The sequence below is a fragment of the Rhinichthys klamathensis genome, unplaced genomic scaffold, assembly GCF_029890125.1.
Source record: "Rhinichthys klamathensis goyatoka isolate OS25496 unplaced genomic scaffold, OSU_Roscu_1.1 h1tg000348l_1, whole genome shotgun sequence".
Taxonomy (NCBI): domain Eukaryota; kingdom Metazoa; phylum Chordata; class Actinopteri; order Cypriniformes; family Leuciscidae; genus Rhinichthys; species Rhinichthys klamathensis.
In genome coordinates this window covers 152,961-173,769 of record NW_026606860.1, presented here as the reverse complement: position 1 = coordinate 173,769, position 20,809 = coordinate 152,961, and the positions used below count along the sequence as shown (strand labels likewise).

General features: G+C 39.6%; 2 protein-coding genes and 1 long non-coding RNA gene across 5 annotated transcripts in view; all 3 read left to right on the top strand.

Moving 5' to 3' along the window:
- The first annotated feature begins 1,607 nt into the window (after positions 1 to 1,607).
- On the top strand, positions 1,608 to 3,090 carry LOC130068912 (uncharacterized). Its single transcript, XR_008803717.1, has 2 exons — positions 1,608 to 1,665; positions 1,780 to 3,090. It is a non-coding gene; the product is annotated as an uncharacterized LOC130068912 (long non-coding RNA).
- Positions 3,091 to 3,826: 736 nt separating this feature from the next.
- si:ch211-284e13.6 (uncharacterized) lies at positions 3,827 to 10,102 on the top strand. 3 transcript variants are annotated; one of them, XR_008803718.1, is made up of 5 exons: positions 3,827 to 4,142; positions 5,791 to 5,857; positions 7,527 to 8,493; positions 9,073 to 9,247; positions 9,702 to 10,102. XR_008803718.1 is itself a non-coding variant. In XM_056232557.1 (4 exons), exons 3-4 carry the CDS (start codon positions 7,558 to 7,560, stop codon positions 9,082 to 9,084), a joined length of 948 nt encoding a protein of 315 aa, XP_056088532.1. In that variant the 5' UTR covers positions 3,827 to 4,142; positions 5,791 to 5,857; positions 7,527 to 7,557; the 3' UTR covers positions 9,085 to 9,500. The 3 variants fall into 3 exon arrangements, 1 of the variants encoding a protein (XP_056088532.1); XR_008803719.1 differs by lacking the exon at positions 5,791 to 5,857; XM_056232557.1 differs by lacking the exon at positions 9,702 to 10,102 and having other exon boundaries at positions 9,073 to 9,500.
- A 7,622-nt stretch (positions 10,103 to 17,724) lies between these two features.
- The window catches only part of si:ch211-284e13.4 (insulin receptor substrate 1-B), a 49,575-nt gene continuing 46,490 nt past the window's right edge, over positions 17,725 to 20,809 (top strand). The window contains exons 1-2 of the transcript XR_008803721.1: positions 17,725 to 18,012; positions 18,234 to 18,292. The gene's annotated coding sequence lies outside the window, so the exon portion shown is untranslated. The remainder of the gene's footprint in view (positions 18,013 to 18,233; positions 18,293 to 20,809) is intronic.

Sequence of the window (20,809 nt, the reverse complement as noted above, 5' to 3'; positions counted from 1 at the left end):
AACACATCATTTGAAATGTGATGGAAAAGAAACTATAAAGGTTCATGACTTTCAGAAAAAAATAACATAATTCTTCACTGTTGCATGTATGTCCACCATTGGACATTGTTAGTAAACAAATTCAGTAAACTAGTGTGAGGGTGAAAATGTGTTTCAAGATAGTTTATTCTTTTAACAATTCCCAACCAACACACACTATAACCAAGGGAACACACTCTATTATACAGTATTGTAGTAAATGCCTCATAAAAGTCTTGAAGCCTGTCATATGAGCTCCTGTCATTCTCTTACAGGGTAAAGGTGTAGAGGAAACATTTTGGTTGGTTGGGAGGGATGGATTTAACAAGCCACTACCTATACCGCCAGACCTTACTCCTGGGTAAGAAAGATTAACCACTTCGGTCTTTATGTACATCTAGAGTCAACTAAACGTGTTGTGTTGATATGCTGATATCTTTATTTATGTTGCCACAAAGGGCGAGCAACCATGGTATCAGCTTGGATGAGATTCCGCCTGACAGGCGGCAGAAATTCCTGGATCGACAAAAGAATATGGGGAACTGAGGTATAGAACAGAGACATTTCAGTGAGTTCAGTCACATTATATTTATTTCTTTGTTTGGAAGATTTCAGTTTTCTGCCTAATGAATGGATAAAAGAGTTTACAGTTGTAGTTGCTGTAACAACTATACCTACAGTACATGTCTTAGTTCTTTTATTCACCCTGTCATTCCAAACCTACACTCAAAAAAATGAACGAGGAAGGTTATGCACTTTACATAATATATTTATATTTAGTTTACTTATAATAATTGTGTTTTTTGACTTAAAATGTTTTTTCTATTAAGGTCCACGTAATTATGTCTCAACTTAACAGTACAAAATCCTAACGCGTTGCCTAAACACAAACCATTTTTGTTAAGTACAAAATTCTTACATCCAGAGAGTGGCAATAGTGCGAGCCAACTGCCATTTTGCCCGAACTTAATTTGATTGTGTTCAATCTGCTTAAATATGTAACATTTAAGTTTACTTAATCCGCTTGTGTTGGATTACATGATTGATTTGTGTTGCATTAATTGAAACTAGGCGGTGCTTGTTAGTTCCCAGCATGCTTTGCATATGGTTGAATTAAGAGAGAATAAATGTTAAAATGAAGTGTTATTTGATGGGGTTTTTTGAGAAAATGAGAAAAGGGAAGACTTGATAGTGCATAATTGTTTAATGTTCAATTACATTGCAATTATTAGTACCATTTAAATTACAGTGGGTTACCATTGTGGAGAAGAGTGGAGCATTTGGTTAGGCTGAAAACTGATTCAGCAATACTTTTTAAATTCGCTGACAATATTAAATTAAGCTGTTCCCAACCATAGTAAATAAGTTGAATCAACCTTAATACATTAAGTTGACCCAAGGTAAGTACGTTAAATTGGAATAAAAGAATTGCATAATGCTGAAATAAAGCAAGTTAATCATGTGGAAATCCTTTCCATGATTTTTTTATGTTCATTCAAAGAGTTATTTTTTTGAGTGTATATGATTTTCTTTCTTCTACGGAACATAAAAAAGATATTTTGAAAAATCCAATGTTGCTTTGGACACCATTTCATTTCTGTTGTGTTCCGCAGAAGAAAGAAAACACACAGGTTTGGAAACATGAGAGTGAGTAAATGATGAGAGAATTTACTTTTTTTTTTTGTCTGTCCCTTTAAGCTCTGCAATTTAAGGTTGTTCAAACTTTTGAACTCATGCTGTTCTGTTTCTGTCTTCCAATAGGCTGTGATGCTCATGTTTCTGCACCAGCCTATCGAATATAGGAGAAAGTGGGGCAAGGGGATGAAAGGAGGGGAATGAGGTGTTCAAAAACCCCTCGACTACTCGTTTTCTACCCGATTCATTCCAAAAAAGAGTGAAAAACCTCACTAGGACATCTGACAAAAGGCACAAACACTTGACCTGAACGCCAGTCCATCGAAAGCATCAGCTCAAGAAGATGGCATGTACCAGCTGCTATGGATGGTCACAGAGAACTTTTTTCAAAAACTATAGTTTATACTGCTGTTCATCCAATACTAAATGAAAGACACTTCTGAGATCACAGCTCATCCAGACATGAAAATGAGAACAGCAGCACATGCCTCATTCATCTGTGATCCCTCCAGTTAATCCACTTCTACAAAGAGATTTATTTTCTTTATTTCATTGTTTATAAGACAGAAGTGAAACAAGCTAAAACTAAAAATTGATGGTGCTTGTTTATAATGGCACCTGACAATTTAGTTATAATTCAGTGGAAATAACAGCAATAATATCCATGTGTTGAAAGGATTTAAAATACTGTGTTGAATTTATTTGCTAGGAATATCAGGCTTTAATAATTAGGTGCTAGTTCAAAAAAAACTTCACATTCTTCAAATTTTCTTTTTGAAAATGCTTTCATTCTGTTTTATTTCATGTGGCACTGTTTGGCCTTTATAGGAAGCGCAATGCATTCAGAGCAGTTTTCATGGCCAATAAAACATCTTTCAAACCCAAGATTATATGGCAGACATTTACTTGCTATCATTTGAGTAGCTTACCTAAATTGTCCTCTTTGGGTTAAGAGTAAGAGGTACTTTAAAAAAGGAAACTCGTGAGCCGAGACAGACACAAATTGTCAGGTTTATAGCATGGCACATTATCTTGATATACTCGGCACATTCCATGCATAATATCCTGATGTCAAACCCTGCTTCAGAGTCCTGAAATATTACCAAAGAGAAAACATATCAGAGATTTATCCAAAGATTATCTCAGCACTATTTTGCCTGCTCATGCACTCAGTAAATATATGCTATGTGCCCCAAAAGGGGAATTATTTGAAAGAATGCCATGACAGACTTTTAAATGTGTGGTCTGGATATCTTCATTAAGATAGGAGGGTTCTGGCGCCTGTGGCTGTCCAGGATGACGTTCTGTCACCTGATACCTAAACCACAATCAGGGGAGCTATAGAGTCACAGCAGGATGTAGCTGAATTTCAATTGCAAATCTCACCATTTTATCTTCTTGTCTGTGATTATGTAAATAAAAAATGGTTTTAGTGAATGTGCAGATTCTTTCTTAGTACATGTGCTTATTTAGCTCCATATCAGTATGTGAATCCTCAATCCATGTAGTAGCCTAACCATTACCTTCCTAGAATTATGCAATATAAATCTTTGAATTACAAAAGTAGCCTAGCTGAAGTTCCGCTCCACTATTGGAATTAAATTTTTTATCAACAACAAAAAGGTTATAAGATTTTCTCAGTCATCACCTATTTTATGTTTGCTTGGACAGTTTCAGATAACATGTTCAAAGTCTTCCAGCACATCTGAGTAGCAAACATAATGTAGCCCACAAACACGGATGTTTCCCCCACATTGAACAAGAGTTACAGGTATGAGGATGTCAACACACAAGAAACAAAAGATCCCAGTGTTAATTCTACCAAGATGGATTATGATTAATGTAAACATATAATCAAGTTGTATACCCGTGCGACGATAAAAGACAGAAAAGACATCTCTGTTTTGCGTGCATATGTCAAGGCTAATATGACTGATTGATAAAGACGCGCGGAGGATTGGGTGTCAACTCGCGCTCGGGTGACTCGAGTAAACGGAGTCTGAGCTGAATTATAATTCGCCTAGAACTAGGACATGTTGGCTCCGCCCAATTATCAAAAACCATCTCGTTGATTGGACACAGAAACGTAAATGAGGCGGAGTCCATGGGTGTGTCATGAAGCGTGACCAAACTATGATTGGCTTTCGTCTCCCTCTATCAGAATCCGAATAGCGGCTCCTAGAGCTAAACCACATTTTACACATTAAGGAACTGTCTCCGGTAAAGTGGCGCTGATACTAACACAGGATAAATAATATTGTGCCGTCTTGGTCATTGTTTTCAAATTGAAAAAGTTTAAATGGTCCGTCAAGAAACCAAACGAATTATTTTGACAGAGCAATAATTTCCTTATGCTTTATTTTAAATAATGTGCCTAAATGATGATGGTCTGTCTTCTTTGAAATAAGACGAACACAATTCCGGTTAAGTCAACGGAGAACTCACTTGACATGCACTTCACGGACTTCAACCGAGTACGGTAACATAAGGTAAAACCTCTGGAAATACGAAATGTGTAAAGTATATCTTATACATTCAAATAGGCTACCTATTTGTTATTATCTGAATTGTTGTCGTCACCTCGTATTACTTTATGTAGGTTTTGTAACAACCGCTGCCTGAATGAGTTTATTTTCTATTGTGTTATCCATGACAGGTGTATTTTACGGGGGAATACGTTGTTTAATAAGAAGTCAGTAATATGTATGGACCGACAGGCGCATCTTTCTGTATTAGCTCGTTGTGTCTGCACTCTGCACGCGCATATTTCTCGTTGGCTCGCGCTCTGTTCTGCTGTCACGCGCGTGTGAATGCTCTGTTTGTCTACATGTTGCGAGGGCGCATCTAACTGCTTGGCAGCGCTCGGGCTCTCAGCTTCAAACCGTGCGAACCGTCGCTCTTCCCCAACCCCCGTTGCACTGCTCTGCTCAGCCCAGCCAGCGAGGGCGGGGCCAGCCCAAATAAATGTGGGGAGGGGAAAAAACGAAGACAACAAACCTTAAAAATGTAGGCCACGGCGCGTGACCCAGTTCCTCATGAACAACACAGCGAGTGTGAATGTGGAGCACGGTTATTATCCCCCACGCCCGGCACGGTTCCAGGGCGGATTCTACTGTGTTTTTCTCTCTGTGCCAAGCAATGTTCTTTTAGACATATGAAAGAGAAGAAAGAAATGTGAAATGTATCCAATTGCTATTTAAAAAGGTAGTTGTCGAAAGTTTTTTTTAAGTATTTTTTACACGTCTCTAGGCCTACATGTTTTTATTTTCTCTGTTTTTTTTTCTGTTTTGACACAAATGAAATAAGTAAACGAAATAAGAAATGAGTAAAAGAGTTTTGAACATTTAAATGTAGCCTATATAAAATGTTTTTTTTTTTTAACTTAACCTTTTACTTATTTTATGCATCAATTGTGTCAAAAGCAAATATAGTCTATCTATCTATCTATATAGACAGGCCTATCTGAAACCTATAATCAGCTCTTCAATCTCTATATTGACCACAGCCCTCAATAAGCAGAAAATATTTACAACTGAACACAGCATGAGCTTTTCACTCAGCAGGCTCATATCTTGACTGGGAGCTTAATCTTTTACCCTAATTTTAGATCAGTTATGTGTTGTTGTTTTTTTACAATAGATAATGCTTGGGGTGTGGTTGTGAGAGATCAGATAAATGAATTTTCCATTAACGTATAGCCTGTGGGCTGACCAGGTGGTAAACTACATCTCTTCACCTGTTGATTACACATGGGGAGTGAGCCAGTGTCAATTTCAATAGATGTGTGTTGTGATTTGAAGTCAGGCTGGGCTGGGCTGCTCCTAGGCTTTTGTGTGGTTTTGACCATAGTGAATACAGAAAGAGAAGATTGTAGTGTGTGTGTGTGTGTGTGACAGATATTTTGTTTTGGGCCCCCTGGAGAAGGTGATCAGTCTGAAGCTGACCTACTTTTCTCCTTTACTCCATACCTGCAGAGCTATTTATATACATGGCACAGGGCTACAGGAGCAACTCAGACCATCTCTCCCCTCACAAACACACACACAGGCACTTTATGCTCACACACATATAATGTGTACACATCTCCTGCCATCTCACAGTTTTTTTTCTTTTGTTTTTTTATTATAATTTCCCCAGCCTGGCCTGTGGAGAGCCACCCACACACACGGCGTGAAATCCACACCCCCTCAGGAGTGCAGTGAGGGTGAGCTGTATTCTTTTAAAGGGTCTGGTACCAGTATGCATGCGGAACCCTGTTTCACATATCAAAGCATGTATGCCTAATGAATGCTTTTCTGTTTAATCTATGTAATAAGGATCAACCCACATCTGTAATTATTTGTTTGTCCCAGAATGTTTGGAGACTTAATTACTTTTGTTGAACCATAACTGGGTATATCACAAAAGAAAAAGTCATGTTGATTCTTGCTAGTTGTTAAGTGAACAAAAGATGCTTCAACTGAGTATTTCCTTTTTTCTTTAAAAAAAAATCTAAGTTACAGTAAGGTACTTACGTTATAATGGAAATAATATGGGGTGAATCCGTAAAATGTTAAATATAATAATAATAATAATAAACTTTATTTTATATAGCGCCTTTAAAAAGTATCTCAAAGCCCTTCACATGAATAAAAACATAAAACATACAATTAAACAAACAATGCATTACTGACAGAAAAACGTAATAAAACACAAAAAAATTAAAACATTATGAAATATAGGATTAATAATAGTAATAATAAGACAATTATAAACAATTATGTAAAAGCTACCCTTAACAAATAAGTTTTAAGTGATGTTTTAAAAACACTAAGAGATTTGGCTTGCCTAATCTCAATAGGCAGGGAATTGCAAAGTTTTGGAGCATTCGATGAGAAGGCCCTATCACCCATGGATTTTAGTCAGGTATGCCAACGCAATTATGCGGAACAATTAAAAGGCCAGCTTCCAAAGAGCGGAGATCACGTGCTGGTGTGTAGGGTGTTAAAAGTTCAGTTAGATAATGAGGTGTCAGTCCATGCAAGGCCTTATAAGTAAGCATTAAGATTTTAAAATCAACACGGAATCTGACAGGGAGCCAGTGTAAAGATTCCAGTACCGGAGTAATGTGGTCCCTTGTCCTGTTTCCAGATAGAATTCGGCAGAATTTTGTACCAACTGTAGTTTTTTTTTTTTTTTTTTATATTCAGTTTCAGTAGAACAGCCACAAAACATAGCTAAATAAAATGCATGTTAACATGATTTGGTGAAAAAAAAAAACATACTAACCTTTTTTGCAAAGTTAAATACAGCGGTCAACCCTAAAACGACTGTAAAAATGCTGAGAACAATTTTACAGTTCAAATAATAAGCAAGTTTTAATACGTGTTTTTTTTTTAGCTTCATTCTTTATTCTAAGCCGAAGTTACGTTTATTGTAAAGGCTTCATTTTAAAATGATTTTTTTTTTATATTTGTTTGTGGTAATCAACATTAAGGTGTGGTCACATTTACCATTGCTCTGTGGAATTTCACAGGTGAAATCCAGTCATGTCAATTATAGTAATCTATTCAATCAGGAGTTTCACCTGAATGCAAAAAAAGTTCCCCGTGCTAATTCACAGGGTTGACAACAGAAACCTTGGTTTGAAAGTGACTTATGTGTATGCAATGCATCACTACAATTAAAAAACAAACTTTTTTGAAACCTTTTAACCCTGAAATTTCGCTATAGTGCCCGCACATTTATGCCATAAATGCTGTTGACTCAGCTGAACTTGTATTGAACGCAGAATAATCCTTTAACAAGGAATAGTCCAATATTACACAACCGATTTGGACACTTTTATATTTCATAAGACCTTCATAACAATTTATATCTCTTTATGGTTACAGGAGACAAAAGCACCATTGTGCAGATAGAGGGATGGAGGACAGGAGGCTCCTGCCTCTAGATGGAGGTGGCAATCCCAAGTGCTCCGCCTTAGCAGATAAAGATAAAGTGGTCAGGATGGAGCAGGGTGACCCAGAGACCTCAACACAAATGCGTGTCAGAAAAGACGATCTCTGTGATGTTCCTCGCAAGGTGCCTCGTTTCCAGTATGTGGATTTCCCTTCCTTGCACCAGTGCATCCAACAGCTTTCTGTGCCTCCACTGAACGGTTGGCTGGGATCCTGCTCGTTGGCAAAGGCACCAAACGGTAGGCCCTCCAGTCCTAAAGAAAAGGTGCCCAAGTTTAAATACGTGGACTACCCATCTCTCCACCACTGCATTCAGCAGCTGTCTGTGCCTCCATTAGAAAGCTGGAGTGCAGGGCTGGTCAGCTTTAATGCAGAGGGGAGACCGGAAGTGTCTGGATTGCAGAAGAGGCCCTTTCAACCTGGGAATGTGAGGAAGAACCAGAGGAATGAGGCAGGAGTTCGAAACAACGAGAGTAGAGTTACAGGATTTTCTTTCCCAAGAGACACACACACCTCAGTCTCAGGCAAGGAGGAGAGGCCTCAACACAATTACACCTCAGAGGCCCCACAGAAGTTAGAGGAAGGTAACGTAAGGTCCTGTGCTATGAAACCAGAATCTGGTTTGCGATCAGATTGCGGTTCCAGGTTAGAATTTGGTTCTGGATCTCAGAGTAACACAGCGGTGGTGAGAAGCGACAGGCCGTCGGTTATTAGCATGGTATACACAGATAAGCAGAAGCACTGGACAAAGGCAGATCCCCTGGAAGAACAATTGAACTCTCCAGATTCAGTCGGACGTGTACCGTGGAATACCCTCCCAGAGTCAGTCTGCCCATTCTGCCAACAGATGTTCACAAACCCAGAGCAGTTCAGGGCTCACCAGAGGAGCCATAAAGATAAGGTGACTAATGCTAACTGTTAAGTATATCCAACTAGACAATGAATACATCCAGCACAACTTCTCACATACACAACTACAGTAGGCAACATTTGAAGTGGATCAAAAAAGTTGTCCTAAGACAAGAACGGGTATTGTTCAAAATTCATGTGTAACTTCTGAAAGGTTTTTGATCCACTTCAAATGTATAATCTCTGTTTGTCACTTAAAGGGATAGATCACCCAAAAATGACCAAATAAGAAAATACACCCACACAAAATAAGATATTAAAATAAAATTTGTCCATGCAATAAAAGAAAACTGGGGTCCAATGTGGTTTTGTATCCCACTGATTTTTATTTTAGGGGCATAAAACTTTCTTCAGAATTGTTTTGTTTCACACAAATTCACATAAATAAATGTAAGTCATACTGGTTTGCAATAACATATGGGTAAATAATGACATAATTTTCATTTTTGCGTACATTTTCCCTTCCTTAATTCCTTTAGTTTATTACAGCATCTTGCATTCAGCTTTAGCAACTTCTGTATTCAGCCTCCATTATTTCCAAGTAATCAAAGTGTAATTCTTATCTTCACAGAGACCAAATTGATGTGCAGAAGAACCGAGTGAGAGCTGCCTTTGCAAACAGTTAATGCCACATACCATGGAATCTTATCATCAGAAGCCTTCTTGTGTTGTGACTGGCTATAGTGGTGCTTGCTGGCAGGACTATAGGGAGATCAAAGACATGATAAACACATTAGACAGTTTGGGTTCAGACATTAGGGAGAATGCAAGCTTTTGTCTTGATTTATAGTGTGAAGTCTGAAAAGGCAGAAATTGACAGACAGAAACACAAGCATACAATATGCATGTTTGTTTGCACACACCTGCGGATACACTTGCAGTGGTGCCAACACATTGACATTACCTTAAAGAAGGTATTGCATTACATACCTGAATATAAAATGGTTACAAAATGGACAACCAACAATTTTCAAAAAGATCTGTTTTCAAATGTATCCGGATTAGTGTAGACGTAGCCTCTCTCTCAAAAACACACACACACACACAGAGAGAGAGAGAGAGAGAGAGAGAGAGAGAGAGAGAGAGAGAGAGAGAGAGAGAGAGAGAGAGAGAGAGAGAGAGAGAGAGAGAGAGAGAGAGAGAGAGAGAGAGAGAGAGAGAGAGAGAGAGAGAGAGAGAGAGAGAGAGAGAGAGAGAGAGAGAGAGACCTATTTATGATTTAGAAGGGGTCAATATTTACTTACCCACATAAGGATCATCAGACATGATGGGGTTCCAGCTCAAGACAGGGGATTAGAACCAGATTGGTTGTCTCTTCCACACATAGCCTATAATATGAGTGTTTTTACAGGGGTGGGTGAAGCTCGATGAACTGGTGCATAAGAGGATACATTTTATTACATATGTGTTCACCACACTGTGTGCATGGTGGCAGGCTAAATATTTAGCTTTCGGTGCCTACAAAATAATGGCTATTGTTAATAATGCACAAACAAACAGGCTTGTTATTGATTTGTTACATTAGCTTTTTATTGTTTTGTATATTTTTTTTTATGTTTTTTGAAATTAATGTCTAGTGGCTTTGAGCTGGTAGCTTTAAATATAAAAAAATGGACCGCTGGTTTTCAAGTGTTTAGTTGTGTGAGTAAAGTTTTTTTTTATACAGAAACAAATGTTTGACTTTTCAGTACAGGTATGCCCTGTGCAAAGAAAACCTGTTTGGCAGGTTACCTCTCGGTTTAAAAGTTTTAAGCTTTATATAAACAAAAGAGCTAAACAACCATAGTAACAAAACTCACTATTTTCATTTTAAACCTTAAGTCTAAATGGTTTTTAAAATAGTATAAAAAGTGTTTGACTTTGTAAGGAACATAATGTATTTACATTATAGTGAAGACCTGACCAGCTAAAAACATCAGTTCGTTATTAAGAACTATACATTCATAATTCACAGTCAAGTAATTTACATTTTATCTTATTTAAAGGGGTCATGAAATGAGAAATACAGTTTTCCTTGAGGTTTTGACATATAAGAGGTAATCATATTATAAGAATATCCTGAAAGTTTCAGAACTGAAAACTTCCTTGTTAGTCCAAAATCAGCTTTTATTGTTACCACTAGCGTTAGTGAGATGAGGAAGAGAGAAGAGCACAGGGTCACTCACTGGAATAAAAATAACATTACCTTCCAAAGGATCTATTCCTAATGCTGGGAATGTGGTTGCTTATTTTCTACAATGTGAATGTCTCAGTTGAACATTATTTATTCGTATTCAGTACATTTCACTGGATTCTTTGGTAAATCAGTCCGCAAACTCTGTGCAGACTTTGCAGGCTTTTACGATATAGAATAGACAGTATTGCCACAACATAAGTAAGTAACCCTGCTCATTCTAATGCCTGGTCTGTGACCAGTGATTTCTGATGTGATTCATGTAGCTACTGTCAGATCCCAGCAAACACATTTACGTTGAGGCAACGTCTGTGGCACGTTGCATTTCTACTATGGCAATGTAGCTGTCTACGTGCTCGCAACATTGTAACAACGTATAAGATGCGACAGGGCTGTAGCAACATTGTTGCGTGACATTCAGGAACTGCGAGACAACGTTCTGACAATATTTTTATGCTAGACATAGATATCCCCCATTTAGCATGTTATGTTTTGAGGTTAATTTTTAATTTGTCAGATAATTATCATCATCATCTTCCGCTTGTCCACCGGGGCCGGGTCGCGGGGGGAGCAGTCTAAGCAGAGATTCCCAGACTTCCCTCTCCCCAGACACTTCCTCCATAGTCCCTCCAGCCGGGAAGCTACTTATTTACTACCAGGAGGCATCCGGAACAGATGCCCGAGCCACCTCAGCTGGCCCCTCTCGATGTGGAGGAGCAGCGGCTCTACTCTGAGCTCCTCCCGAGTGATCTGAGCTCCTCACCCTATCTCTAAGGGATCGCCCAGCCACCCTGTGGAAAAAGCTCATTTCGGCCACCTGTATCCGGGATCTTGTCTTTTAGGTCATGACCCACAGCTCATGACCATAGGTGAGAGTAGGAACGTAGATTGACCGGTAAATTGAGAGCTTTGCCTTGCAGCTCAGCTCCTTCTTCACCACGACAGACCGGGACATCGACCGCATTACTGCAGAAGCTGCACCGATCCGTCTGTCAATCTCCCGTTGCATCCTTCCCTTACTCGTGAACAAGACCCCAAGATACTTGAATTCCTCCACTTGAGGCAGGAACTCTCCACCAACCTAAAGTGGGCAAGCCACTGTGGTGAGCAGGACGAGGTCAAGGGACGTGAGAGAACGACGCGAGGCCGGTGGCGTGATTGATAATGAGCGACACCTGCGCGATGCACCGGTCTCGTATCTCTCACGGAGGAGCGGAAGCATAAAGGAGGAGCGACGACAGTGCAGAGCGAGAGAGGAACAGGCCTGATTTTATGTTGTGTTGATTTTATGACCGTGAGGGACTGCCGTCTTTACTTTCGTTTTTGTATTTGTTTATTTATTATTAAAATTGTTGAACGTTCGCCGGTTCCCGCCTCCTTCTTCCCAAACAACGAACCTTGTTACAGCCACCCTTTTCTGACTGAGAACCATGGCCTCAGATTTGGAGGTGCTAATTCTCATCCCAGCCGCTTCACACTCGGCTGAAAACCGCCTCAGTGCATGCTGAAGGTCCTGGTCTGATGGGGCCAGCACGACAACATCATCCGCAAAAAGCAGAGACGAAATCGTGTGGTCCCCAAACCGGACACCCTCCGGCCCCTGGCTGCGCCTAGAAATTCTGTCCATAAAAATTATGAACAGAACCAGTGACAAAGGGCAGCCCTGCCAGAGTCCAACATGCACCGGGAACAAGTCTGACTTACTGCCGGCAATGCGAACCAAGCTCCTGCTCCGGTCGTACAGGGACCGGACCCCATACTCCCAGAGCACCCTCCACAGGACGCCGCGAGGGACACAGTCGAATGCCTTCTCCAAATCCACAAAGCACATGTGGATTGGTTGGGCAAACTCCCATGAACCCTCCAGCACCCTGGAGAGGGTATAGAGCTGGTCCAGTGTTCCACGACCGTGACGAAAACCGCACTGTTCCTCCGCTGAGTCCCACAAGCCACCCAGGCCCGATAGGACTCCTTCTTCAGCTTGATGGCATCCCTTACTTCCGGTCTCCACCACCGGGTTCGGGGATTGCCACCTCGACAGACACCCGAGACCTTACGGCCACAGCTCCAAGCGGCTTCGTCAACAATGGAGGTGGAGAACATGGTCCACTCGGACTCAATATCTCCAGACTTCCTCGGGATCCGGTCAAAGATCTCTTTGACAGGGGACTCGGCCAAACGTTCCCAACAGACCCTCACAGTACGTTTGGGTCTGCCGAGTCTGTCCAGCTTCCTGCCCCGCCATCGGATCCAACTCACCACCAGGTGGTGATCAGTTGACAGCTCCGCACCTCTCTTCACCCGAGTGTCTAAGAAAAACGGCCGTTGGTCGGATGAAACAACCACAAAGTCGATTATCGACCTCCGGCCTAGGTTGTCCTGGTGCCACGTGCACTGATGGACACCCTTATGCTTGAACATGGTGTTCGTTATGGACAAGCTGTAACTAGCACAGAAGTCCAATAGCAGAACACCGCTTGGGTTCAGATCAGGAGGGCCATTCCTCCCAATCACGCCCCTCCAGGTGTCACTGTCGCTGCCCACGTGGACGCTGAAGTCCCCCAGTAGAACGATGGAGTCCCCACTCCGAGCACTTTCCAGCACCCCTCCCAGAGACTCCAAGAAGGCTGGGTACTCTGCACTGCCGTTCGGCCCGTAGGCACAAACGACAGTGAGAGACCTATCCCCGACCCGAAGGCGCAGGGAAGCGACCCTCTCGTTCGCCAGGGTGAACTCCAACATATAGCGGCTGAGCTGGGGGGCCATAAGCAAACCCACACCAGCCCCCCGCCTCTCACCATGGGCAACTCCAGAATGGTAAAGAGTCCATCCTCTCTCAAGGAGTGTGGTTCCAGAGCCCAAGCCGTGCGTGGAAGTGATCCCGACTATCTCTCGGTACCTCTCAACAATCTCAGGCTCCTTCCCCGCCAGCGAGGTGACGTTTCACATCCCTAAAGCTAGTTTTCGTGTCCAGGGATCGGGTTGTTGATCGGGTTGCCCCACGTCGCTCCTTCGGGCTGAATAATTAGTTAGATAATTATATACTTTTAAAATATTGTTTATCCTTATTATTATTTAATGGGCCTAACAGTAAATTAATTATAATCAACACCTGCAAGTGTACACTTGTAAAAATGACAGAAGGTTAACTTACATTAATTCAACTTTATTAAAACTGCATATTGTAATCAAATTGCACTGCCAAAAGTCATACATTTGTGAAAAAAGAAAAAACTAAATAAACGAATATAAAATATAATATATAAAACATAAAAAGCAAAGGCAGATCATTTCATGAACAAAACCGGGTTCTGTATACATGGCAGACGGGAGCGTAATAATCAGTCCAGGAAACATTAACAAATCCAGAGGAGCAAAGAAACGAATGAGACTAAATAGCTGACTAAACTAAACAGGTGAAAAAAAACGTGCAACAAGTACACGCTTAAGTCGCTGTCTGTTCAAGGAGTGCTGAAATGTCAATTACTCATCATTAAAGTCATTTTGGCTTCATTATGGCTTATACCTTTTGGCATAAAGTTAAAATATTTGTCATCCCTGACCAGAAGATGTTCAACACTTTTCCTAACGGTAAGGATTAAAGGATAACTGAATATTAAAAGAAATATAGCTAACGTTAGCACACTAGTAAGTTACTATATAATTTACACAAGATTGCAAACTCCATGAATTATCAGCTAATGTTATTCTGTCCCTTAGACTGAACAAATAAATGTCACATTAAGCTGTAGGTTGTGTTTGAATAATTACTATCTTATTTAGCTGAGGTAAATTAAATTAAATTAAACACTCTCCTTGCTCGATGAAGAATGAGACGGCCCAGCGGTCGGTTGAAATTTAAAAGGCTGATTTTCGTGCTTCATGGCAGTGACGAGTACATATGTCGTCCAGTGATTGTCTTAGGCACAACCTTAAGCAATGGCCCTGAAAGGTGGTTCAATGTCAACAATGTGACAACGCTGTAACAACCTTCACCACACAACGTAGTTATAGAAACCTTTTGGCCAGGTTGTTTAAACATTGTTAGAAGGTTGGGTACGTTGTGCCAACGTTGTTTGCTCCATGTTCTTTATCCTGTCAGTAAATCAAACCAGTGACTAAACAGTCAACTTCACATTGTTTCTCATGATAGGGTGTAAATAATCTGTTTATTTAAACTGATTGAATTATACATGGAAAGTGATCAAAGAACACTCAATTTACAGCTGTCAATCAAACAGTGCGCACTGGAACTGTCAATCAAACAGTGTTTATCACTGACTGAGTTCTGGACTCGTGCCAAAACTCCCGTAATAATCAATTATCTCTTATTTACAACGTGTTTGCACAATGAGAGAGAGAGATAATTGAAGAGAAGAGAAGAAAAGAAGCGGGGTAAATTTTCGCAGGCTGTTGACTGGTGGCAAAACTGATTCTCTGAAGGAGGATTCTTGGAGAACGAAGAACGGATGTGCACATGCTATCTTTGGATCAAGTTAAGTACCACGCTATCTTCTATATTGATCCTTAAAACTCTTTGTCCCTACATGGATGTGATGGTCGGATGATTCCTGGTGAAGAACTAACACTATGATGTTCTGATCTCTCAAAGCCAGTATCTTTGTTGCTGTCCATCTCTCCCGCTGTCTGTGAGCTATAGTCTCCACGAAGCCGAAGATTCTGCTCCTGTGTGTACACGCTATTCTGATGATTGTTTGCTTCGAACTAACATTATGATGTTCTGATCTCTCAAAACCAGTCACGATTCTTGCTGTCCACCTTCCATGTTGTCTCTTGAGTCCAAGTACATCGAGGACGAGGATTCCGTTCCCGCACCTGTCCACGAGTTATAACCACATCGAAGACGAGGAGCCCGGTCGGAGCCACGAGCAAAGGGCCTAGTTCACTGTGAGTGTGTGGATTGCAGTGCTTATGGTGGATATTTGCACGTGTGAAGTGTTTGAAGTGCTTTGCTGAATACAAGAGTGGGGAGTAAGTTTTGCCTTTGTTTGTGTCTGTGACCTGCTGGATCGTCTAAACTCGAGGGGAGTTGGGTTTTGTCGAGTGTGTCTTATGTAGAGACGTGAGTTATTCACCCTCCGCTATCTCGACCTGTCTGGAAGAGGAGCCATTACCTGTACACTCACCATTGTTCGGCCTGGAGCCGATTCTGGAGCCGATTCTTGCTGTCCTGGCCTGTCTTGAAGAGAAGCCATTACCCGTGTACTTACCATTGTCCGGCCTGGAGCCGATACTTGCTGCCCCGACCTGTCTTGAAGAGGAGCCATTACCTGTCTACTGATCATTGTCCAGACTGGAGCCGAGCCGCTACGTAAGCTACTCATCTCCCGCTGTCTTGATCTGCCTGGAAGAGGAGCCATTACCTGTACACTCACCATTGTTTGGCCTGGAGCCGATTCTTGTTGTCCTGGTCTGTCTCGAAGAGGAGCCATTACCCGTGTACTTACCATTGTCCGGCCTGGAGCCGATCCGTTAGGGACGTGAGTCGTTTATCTCCCGCTGCCTCGATCTGCCTGAGAAGAGGAAGAAGCTGATTGTGTGACATCTCATTTTAAGAAATGCTTTAAATTTAATAAAGAACTTTATACCTGTTATCTAATTGTCTGGTCTGGTGGTATCCTCTGTTAGCTCCTCAAGGTGGTACGGGTTACAGGGGCGGTGCGTAAAGGGACGGTCAACCACCCCGGCCTGTGACAAAAGCATTCGTTAGTGTGCAGAAATCGAGTTGCAATGACGAGATCGCTGCGTATGTCTGCGATCGGCTACAATGCTCATCACGGCAACATTTCAAGTCACGATCTTAATATAATGCCATAGATCTAATTGTAATGCTATAATTATCCTTTTTTTTTACAAGTACACTAAAAAAAATCTGTTAAATTTACGGGACAAAACTGGCAGTTGTGGTTACCAGAGTTTTCCTGTTAAAAATACGGTAGCAACATTTTAGGTTTTAGGTTGACTTTTAACCTGTATATAATTTTACAGCAATAAACCGTATTTCATTATCTGATATAATGTTAATTTACTGACCTTTTGGAATATTAATAACTGTTTTGTTCCATTGTAATACACTGACAGCCAACATCACAGCAGTGATGAGAGTCAAATGATCAAAGCTCTTCACAAGCAGCCCTTCCACAAAAAAGTTAATAATAATATAAGCTGCACAGTGTCATTCACACAAACATTAAACACCATCATGGTAACATGGTGAAATTTAAAAAATGCAATAAGCATTAATTTAACAACATTAAATGTAACATAAAACCCTAATGTACTTAACTGATTAGAAAAAAACTAAGAAAATTATAAAGAAACAGTTATTTTAAAAAAAAATACATTAAATGTGAAGTGTCATGCAGGGAATTGTGAGAATGTCAATTTACATTTTTTCACTGTAAATTATACAATGACTTGTTCTTTTTCACTTCCAAAAACTGTAAATTTAACGGTATTTTACAGTAAAATGACATTAAATGTACCATTATATATATCACAGTTATTTACCGTATATAGTAAGGAAGTTTTTCACTGTAGCATTTTTACCGTTAAAATCACGATAATTTTTTACAGTAACATTGAGAGCAGTAATAGTAAAAACGGGCTAAAAGTTTTCGAGAGAGTTCCACATGTAATACTAGCTATGCAAAGATGTTAGCCATTCACAGCAGTGGGCGTTTACACTGAAGTCTCACACAGACACGCCCCTTCAAACAGACTGTTCAAATCAGAGGGCAAAAATCAGGCTAGCAAAATGCCTTTTATTTCTAAATTATGAACATTTTTGAAGTAAATCATACTAACATCATAAATGCACCCCAGGAAACATTATGAAAAAACAACACAGTTCATGACCCCTTTAAATCTGGTCGGCATGTTAAAAAGAAACAATAATTGACTTTTATGAATCACACAAACAGTTCACACAAACCAAATACAGATTTACATAGTGGAATATTATGGAATTTATTATGGACACTCTTTTAATTTACAAATAGACAAAAGATTTCAAAGCACTAAAGATCTGATTATCACGTCATAACCCTTCATAGTAACCACAGGACTTTCCAGAACTCATGGGTTGTTCCTGTAAACAAATCATTCATTTCACAGAACAACGGATCGACAACACAGCATTGATATTTACAGTGAGAATTTTTTTAAAAAATCTCACTCAAACAGATCAGATGAAACGAAGAACCAGGAAATACTGTGTGAAAAATGCAGATATAAACACAAATAAGGAAGAGCTGAGCAGTGCGAGACAAACAGTTATACGGTGGGTTGCAAGAAGAAAGACAACAATGGGAGCTGGTAATTGTTTTGTTTATTACTTTACCATTTAAAATGTATAACTGATTATGAACAAGTTTGTTTATAAATATATTTACAACCATCAAAAAAAAAGACTTTCACTTTCACTTTGTCCTGAGAAAAGTACGATGCAACATGCCTAACCAAAGCTTGTTAATCGTATAATTGCACATTTCAGATGTTGTAAAGCCCCCCAAAAATTGCCAATCACTGTTCTGTAGGAAATTCACAGGTGTACAATCAGACTGATGATCTTGGCCAGGAGGGAAATATTTTAAAGGTGAGAACACTTTTTTTGTTAAAGACATTTTGCGTTGAGCTTATAACTATAATGTTCCAGTCAAATATAAAGCAGTTTAAAATGGCAGATCAAAAAGACTGTAAAGCCTCATGCACACTAGTGCTGGCAGTGCTACTGGTTAAGTCACTGGATTACACTGATCAAATTAGTCATTTTATCTTCTGTAGTCTGTGAAGGCGCTTTCTCCTCCCTCTCAAACACTAATGGATAACCAATCCGTCCACACTTCTGCATCTCAAAAATGCCCAGACCCAAATGGAAAAAACCCAGATCCCACAAACACAGTGAGCACTGCATATTAACTTCATTTAATTGTCACTAATTACAGTCTGAACCAAGCCCATCAGTCTCAAGTTGCAAATGTTTATTAATTAGCACCCATATCTTCCATTTTTCCAGTGCCCAGTTTCTTTCTCTGCACTGAAACCTGCATGTATAAAAGGGTGTACTACAAGTGAACTGCTTCACTGTACTCAATGCCTGACCACTCAGCGCCTGTGTGGCTCCTGCCTCTACCCCTGCACTTCTGCTGCCTGCACCAACAAGCTGTGCCCCCTCGTCTCCACACTGCTAACCTGCGAAGTGGTATCCGATCCAAAGAGTAAAGTGCTTGGTTGTCCAATGTTCAGAGCCTGTCCCAAGTGTCACAATCTGATTATGCATGAAAAAGGATGCAAGTTCGTGACATGCACATCATGCATATACAGGTTCTGTTTCATCTGCTTACAAGATGATTGTAGCAAGGATCAAGCAAACTACTGGTCACTAACTTGCACAAAGCAGAGAGCAGAAAGACAGAGATTTTCATCACCACAATCCTGAACAGAAATTCATCGCAGGGTTGGAAACTACTTTCTAAAACGCAAATCCAAGATTTGAACAATTAATTAATTAATTTCACAAACTGATTCAGACTACAAAATAACTATAATATAGCATTTACTATTTTCCCCAGTGCTTTGAACTTATGTTTTGCCTTACATCTGACCTGGACTTTGGTTAGCAGGCATATCAACTCAAGTATGGAAATAATTACTTATTAAATGGCATATCCTAATCCTATTCAACACAACTTCAATAAAGTAGCACTGGTTAAAACGTGCAGACTTGTATCTGTAAAATATTGTTGTTAGTGAAACTGACAGAACATTATCTCTTACTAGGACTCTGTGCCACTCTACTTCTTTTATACCTAAAAGGCTAATATTAATATTAATAGGCTAAATACCTAAATATTATCAGTTGAAATGACAGCTCATGGTACAATATAAAAAAATACATACAATATTTCATTTTAAGTATTTAAGATTCTTAATGGCAACCTGTGTGTGTAGCTTTAAAAGAGCGACCATACATCTGTGGGGTTTTAAAAAAAAAAATATTCATTTATAATCAATCATAATCATTTATCATTTAATTATTCAATTTAATCAAATGCCGTAATCATTTATGTATATTTTAACCATTTGTTTATTTTTCTATTACTTTTTTTTTTAACTTATTATTTTACTGCTATTTATTGTTGTTTAATCTTATGATTGTGTGGTATCAAGGGATATTTGTCTTCACAAGTTAGAGATAAGAGATTGTCTCTAGGTGTTTAACATCACAGAACAATGTTGAGAAACAGTCATTTTCCATTGCTTTTGGTTTGGTATAATTTTGGCTGGTCAGACAAAGTACAGGAAAAAAGTACAGAAAAAAGTTAAGATGAAGTAGGGATGAAGTTCAGAGGAAGTCTGAGCATTGAAACATACAAAGTATATTGATTATTCAATAAACCTTGCTCATTTTTTGTCATCACTTCGTCACCTACTTTCTGCTATTTCACGCCTCTGTTAACCTCAAGAATTTTAGTTAATACAGTTTTGGGCACCAGACAAAATATAGATTTGTTAACTGATTTTGGGTATCAGATAAGATTATCTGTTAACTGGTTTTGGGTATCAGAAAAAAAAAAAAACGAAATCTGTTAAAAGACTGTGTCCAATATTTCTGGAGTGAAGATTCAATCTAACTGTTCATATTAAAGACTTACACAACAGAGTACTGCCCAGATTCAGGGCCCTATGGTCAGGCACTTTAAATCTAAGGGAAAGAAAGGTATAATGGCACAAATATTCACATGATGGATGCTTTTTATTCAAAGCAGGGACAGTCCTGTCAGGGATGAATGCAGGAATATTATCTTAAAGGGATAATTCACCTAAAAATAAAAATTCTGTGATTACTCATGTCATTCAAACAAATTAACTCTGTTCATCATATAAAAGAGATCATATCTCTTCACAAGACTTGAATTAAACGGCTTGATTCATATGGATTCAATTTGACACCTTTATAACCTTTTTTTTGGATCTTCTAAGTTTTGGTCACCTGGAAGTTCAATGGAGGGACAGAAACAGGTTTCATTGAAAATATCTTAATTTGTGCTTTGAATAGGAAGGCACCAATATGATTATTATTTTTTTGGCCTATACAGATTGACAAACAACT

Excerpts from the sequence above, each read along its gene's own strand:
- si:ch211-284e13.6 (XM_056232557.1), top strand. The coding sequence starts at position 7,558 with ATGGAGGACAGGAGGCTCCTGCCTCTAGATGGAGGTGGCAATCCCAAG.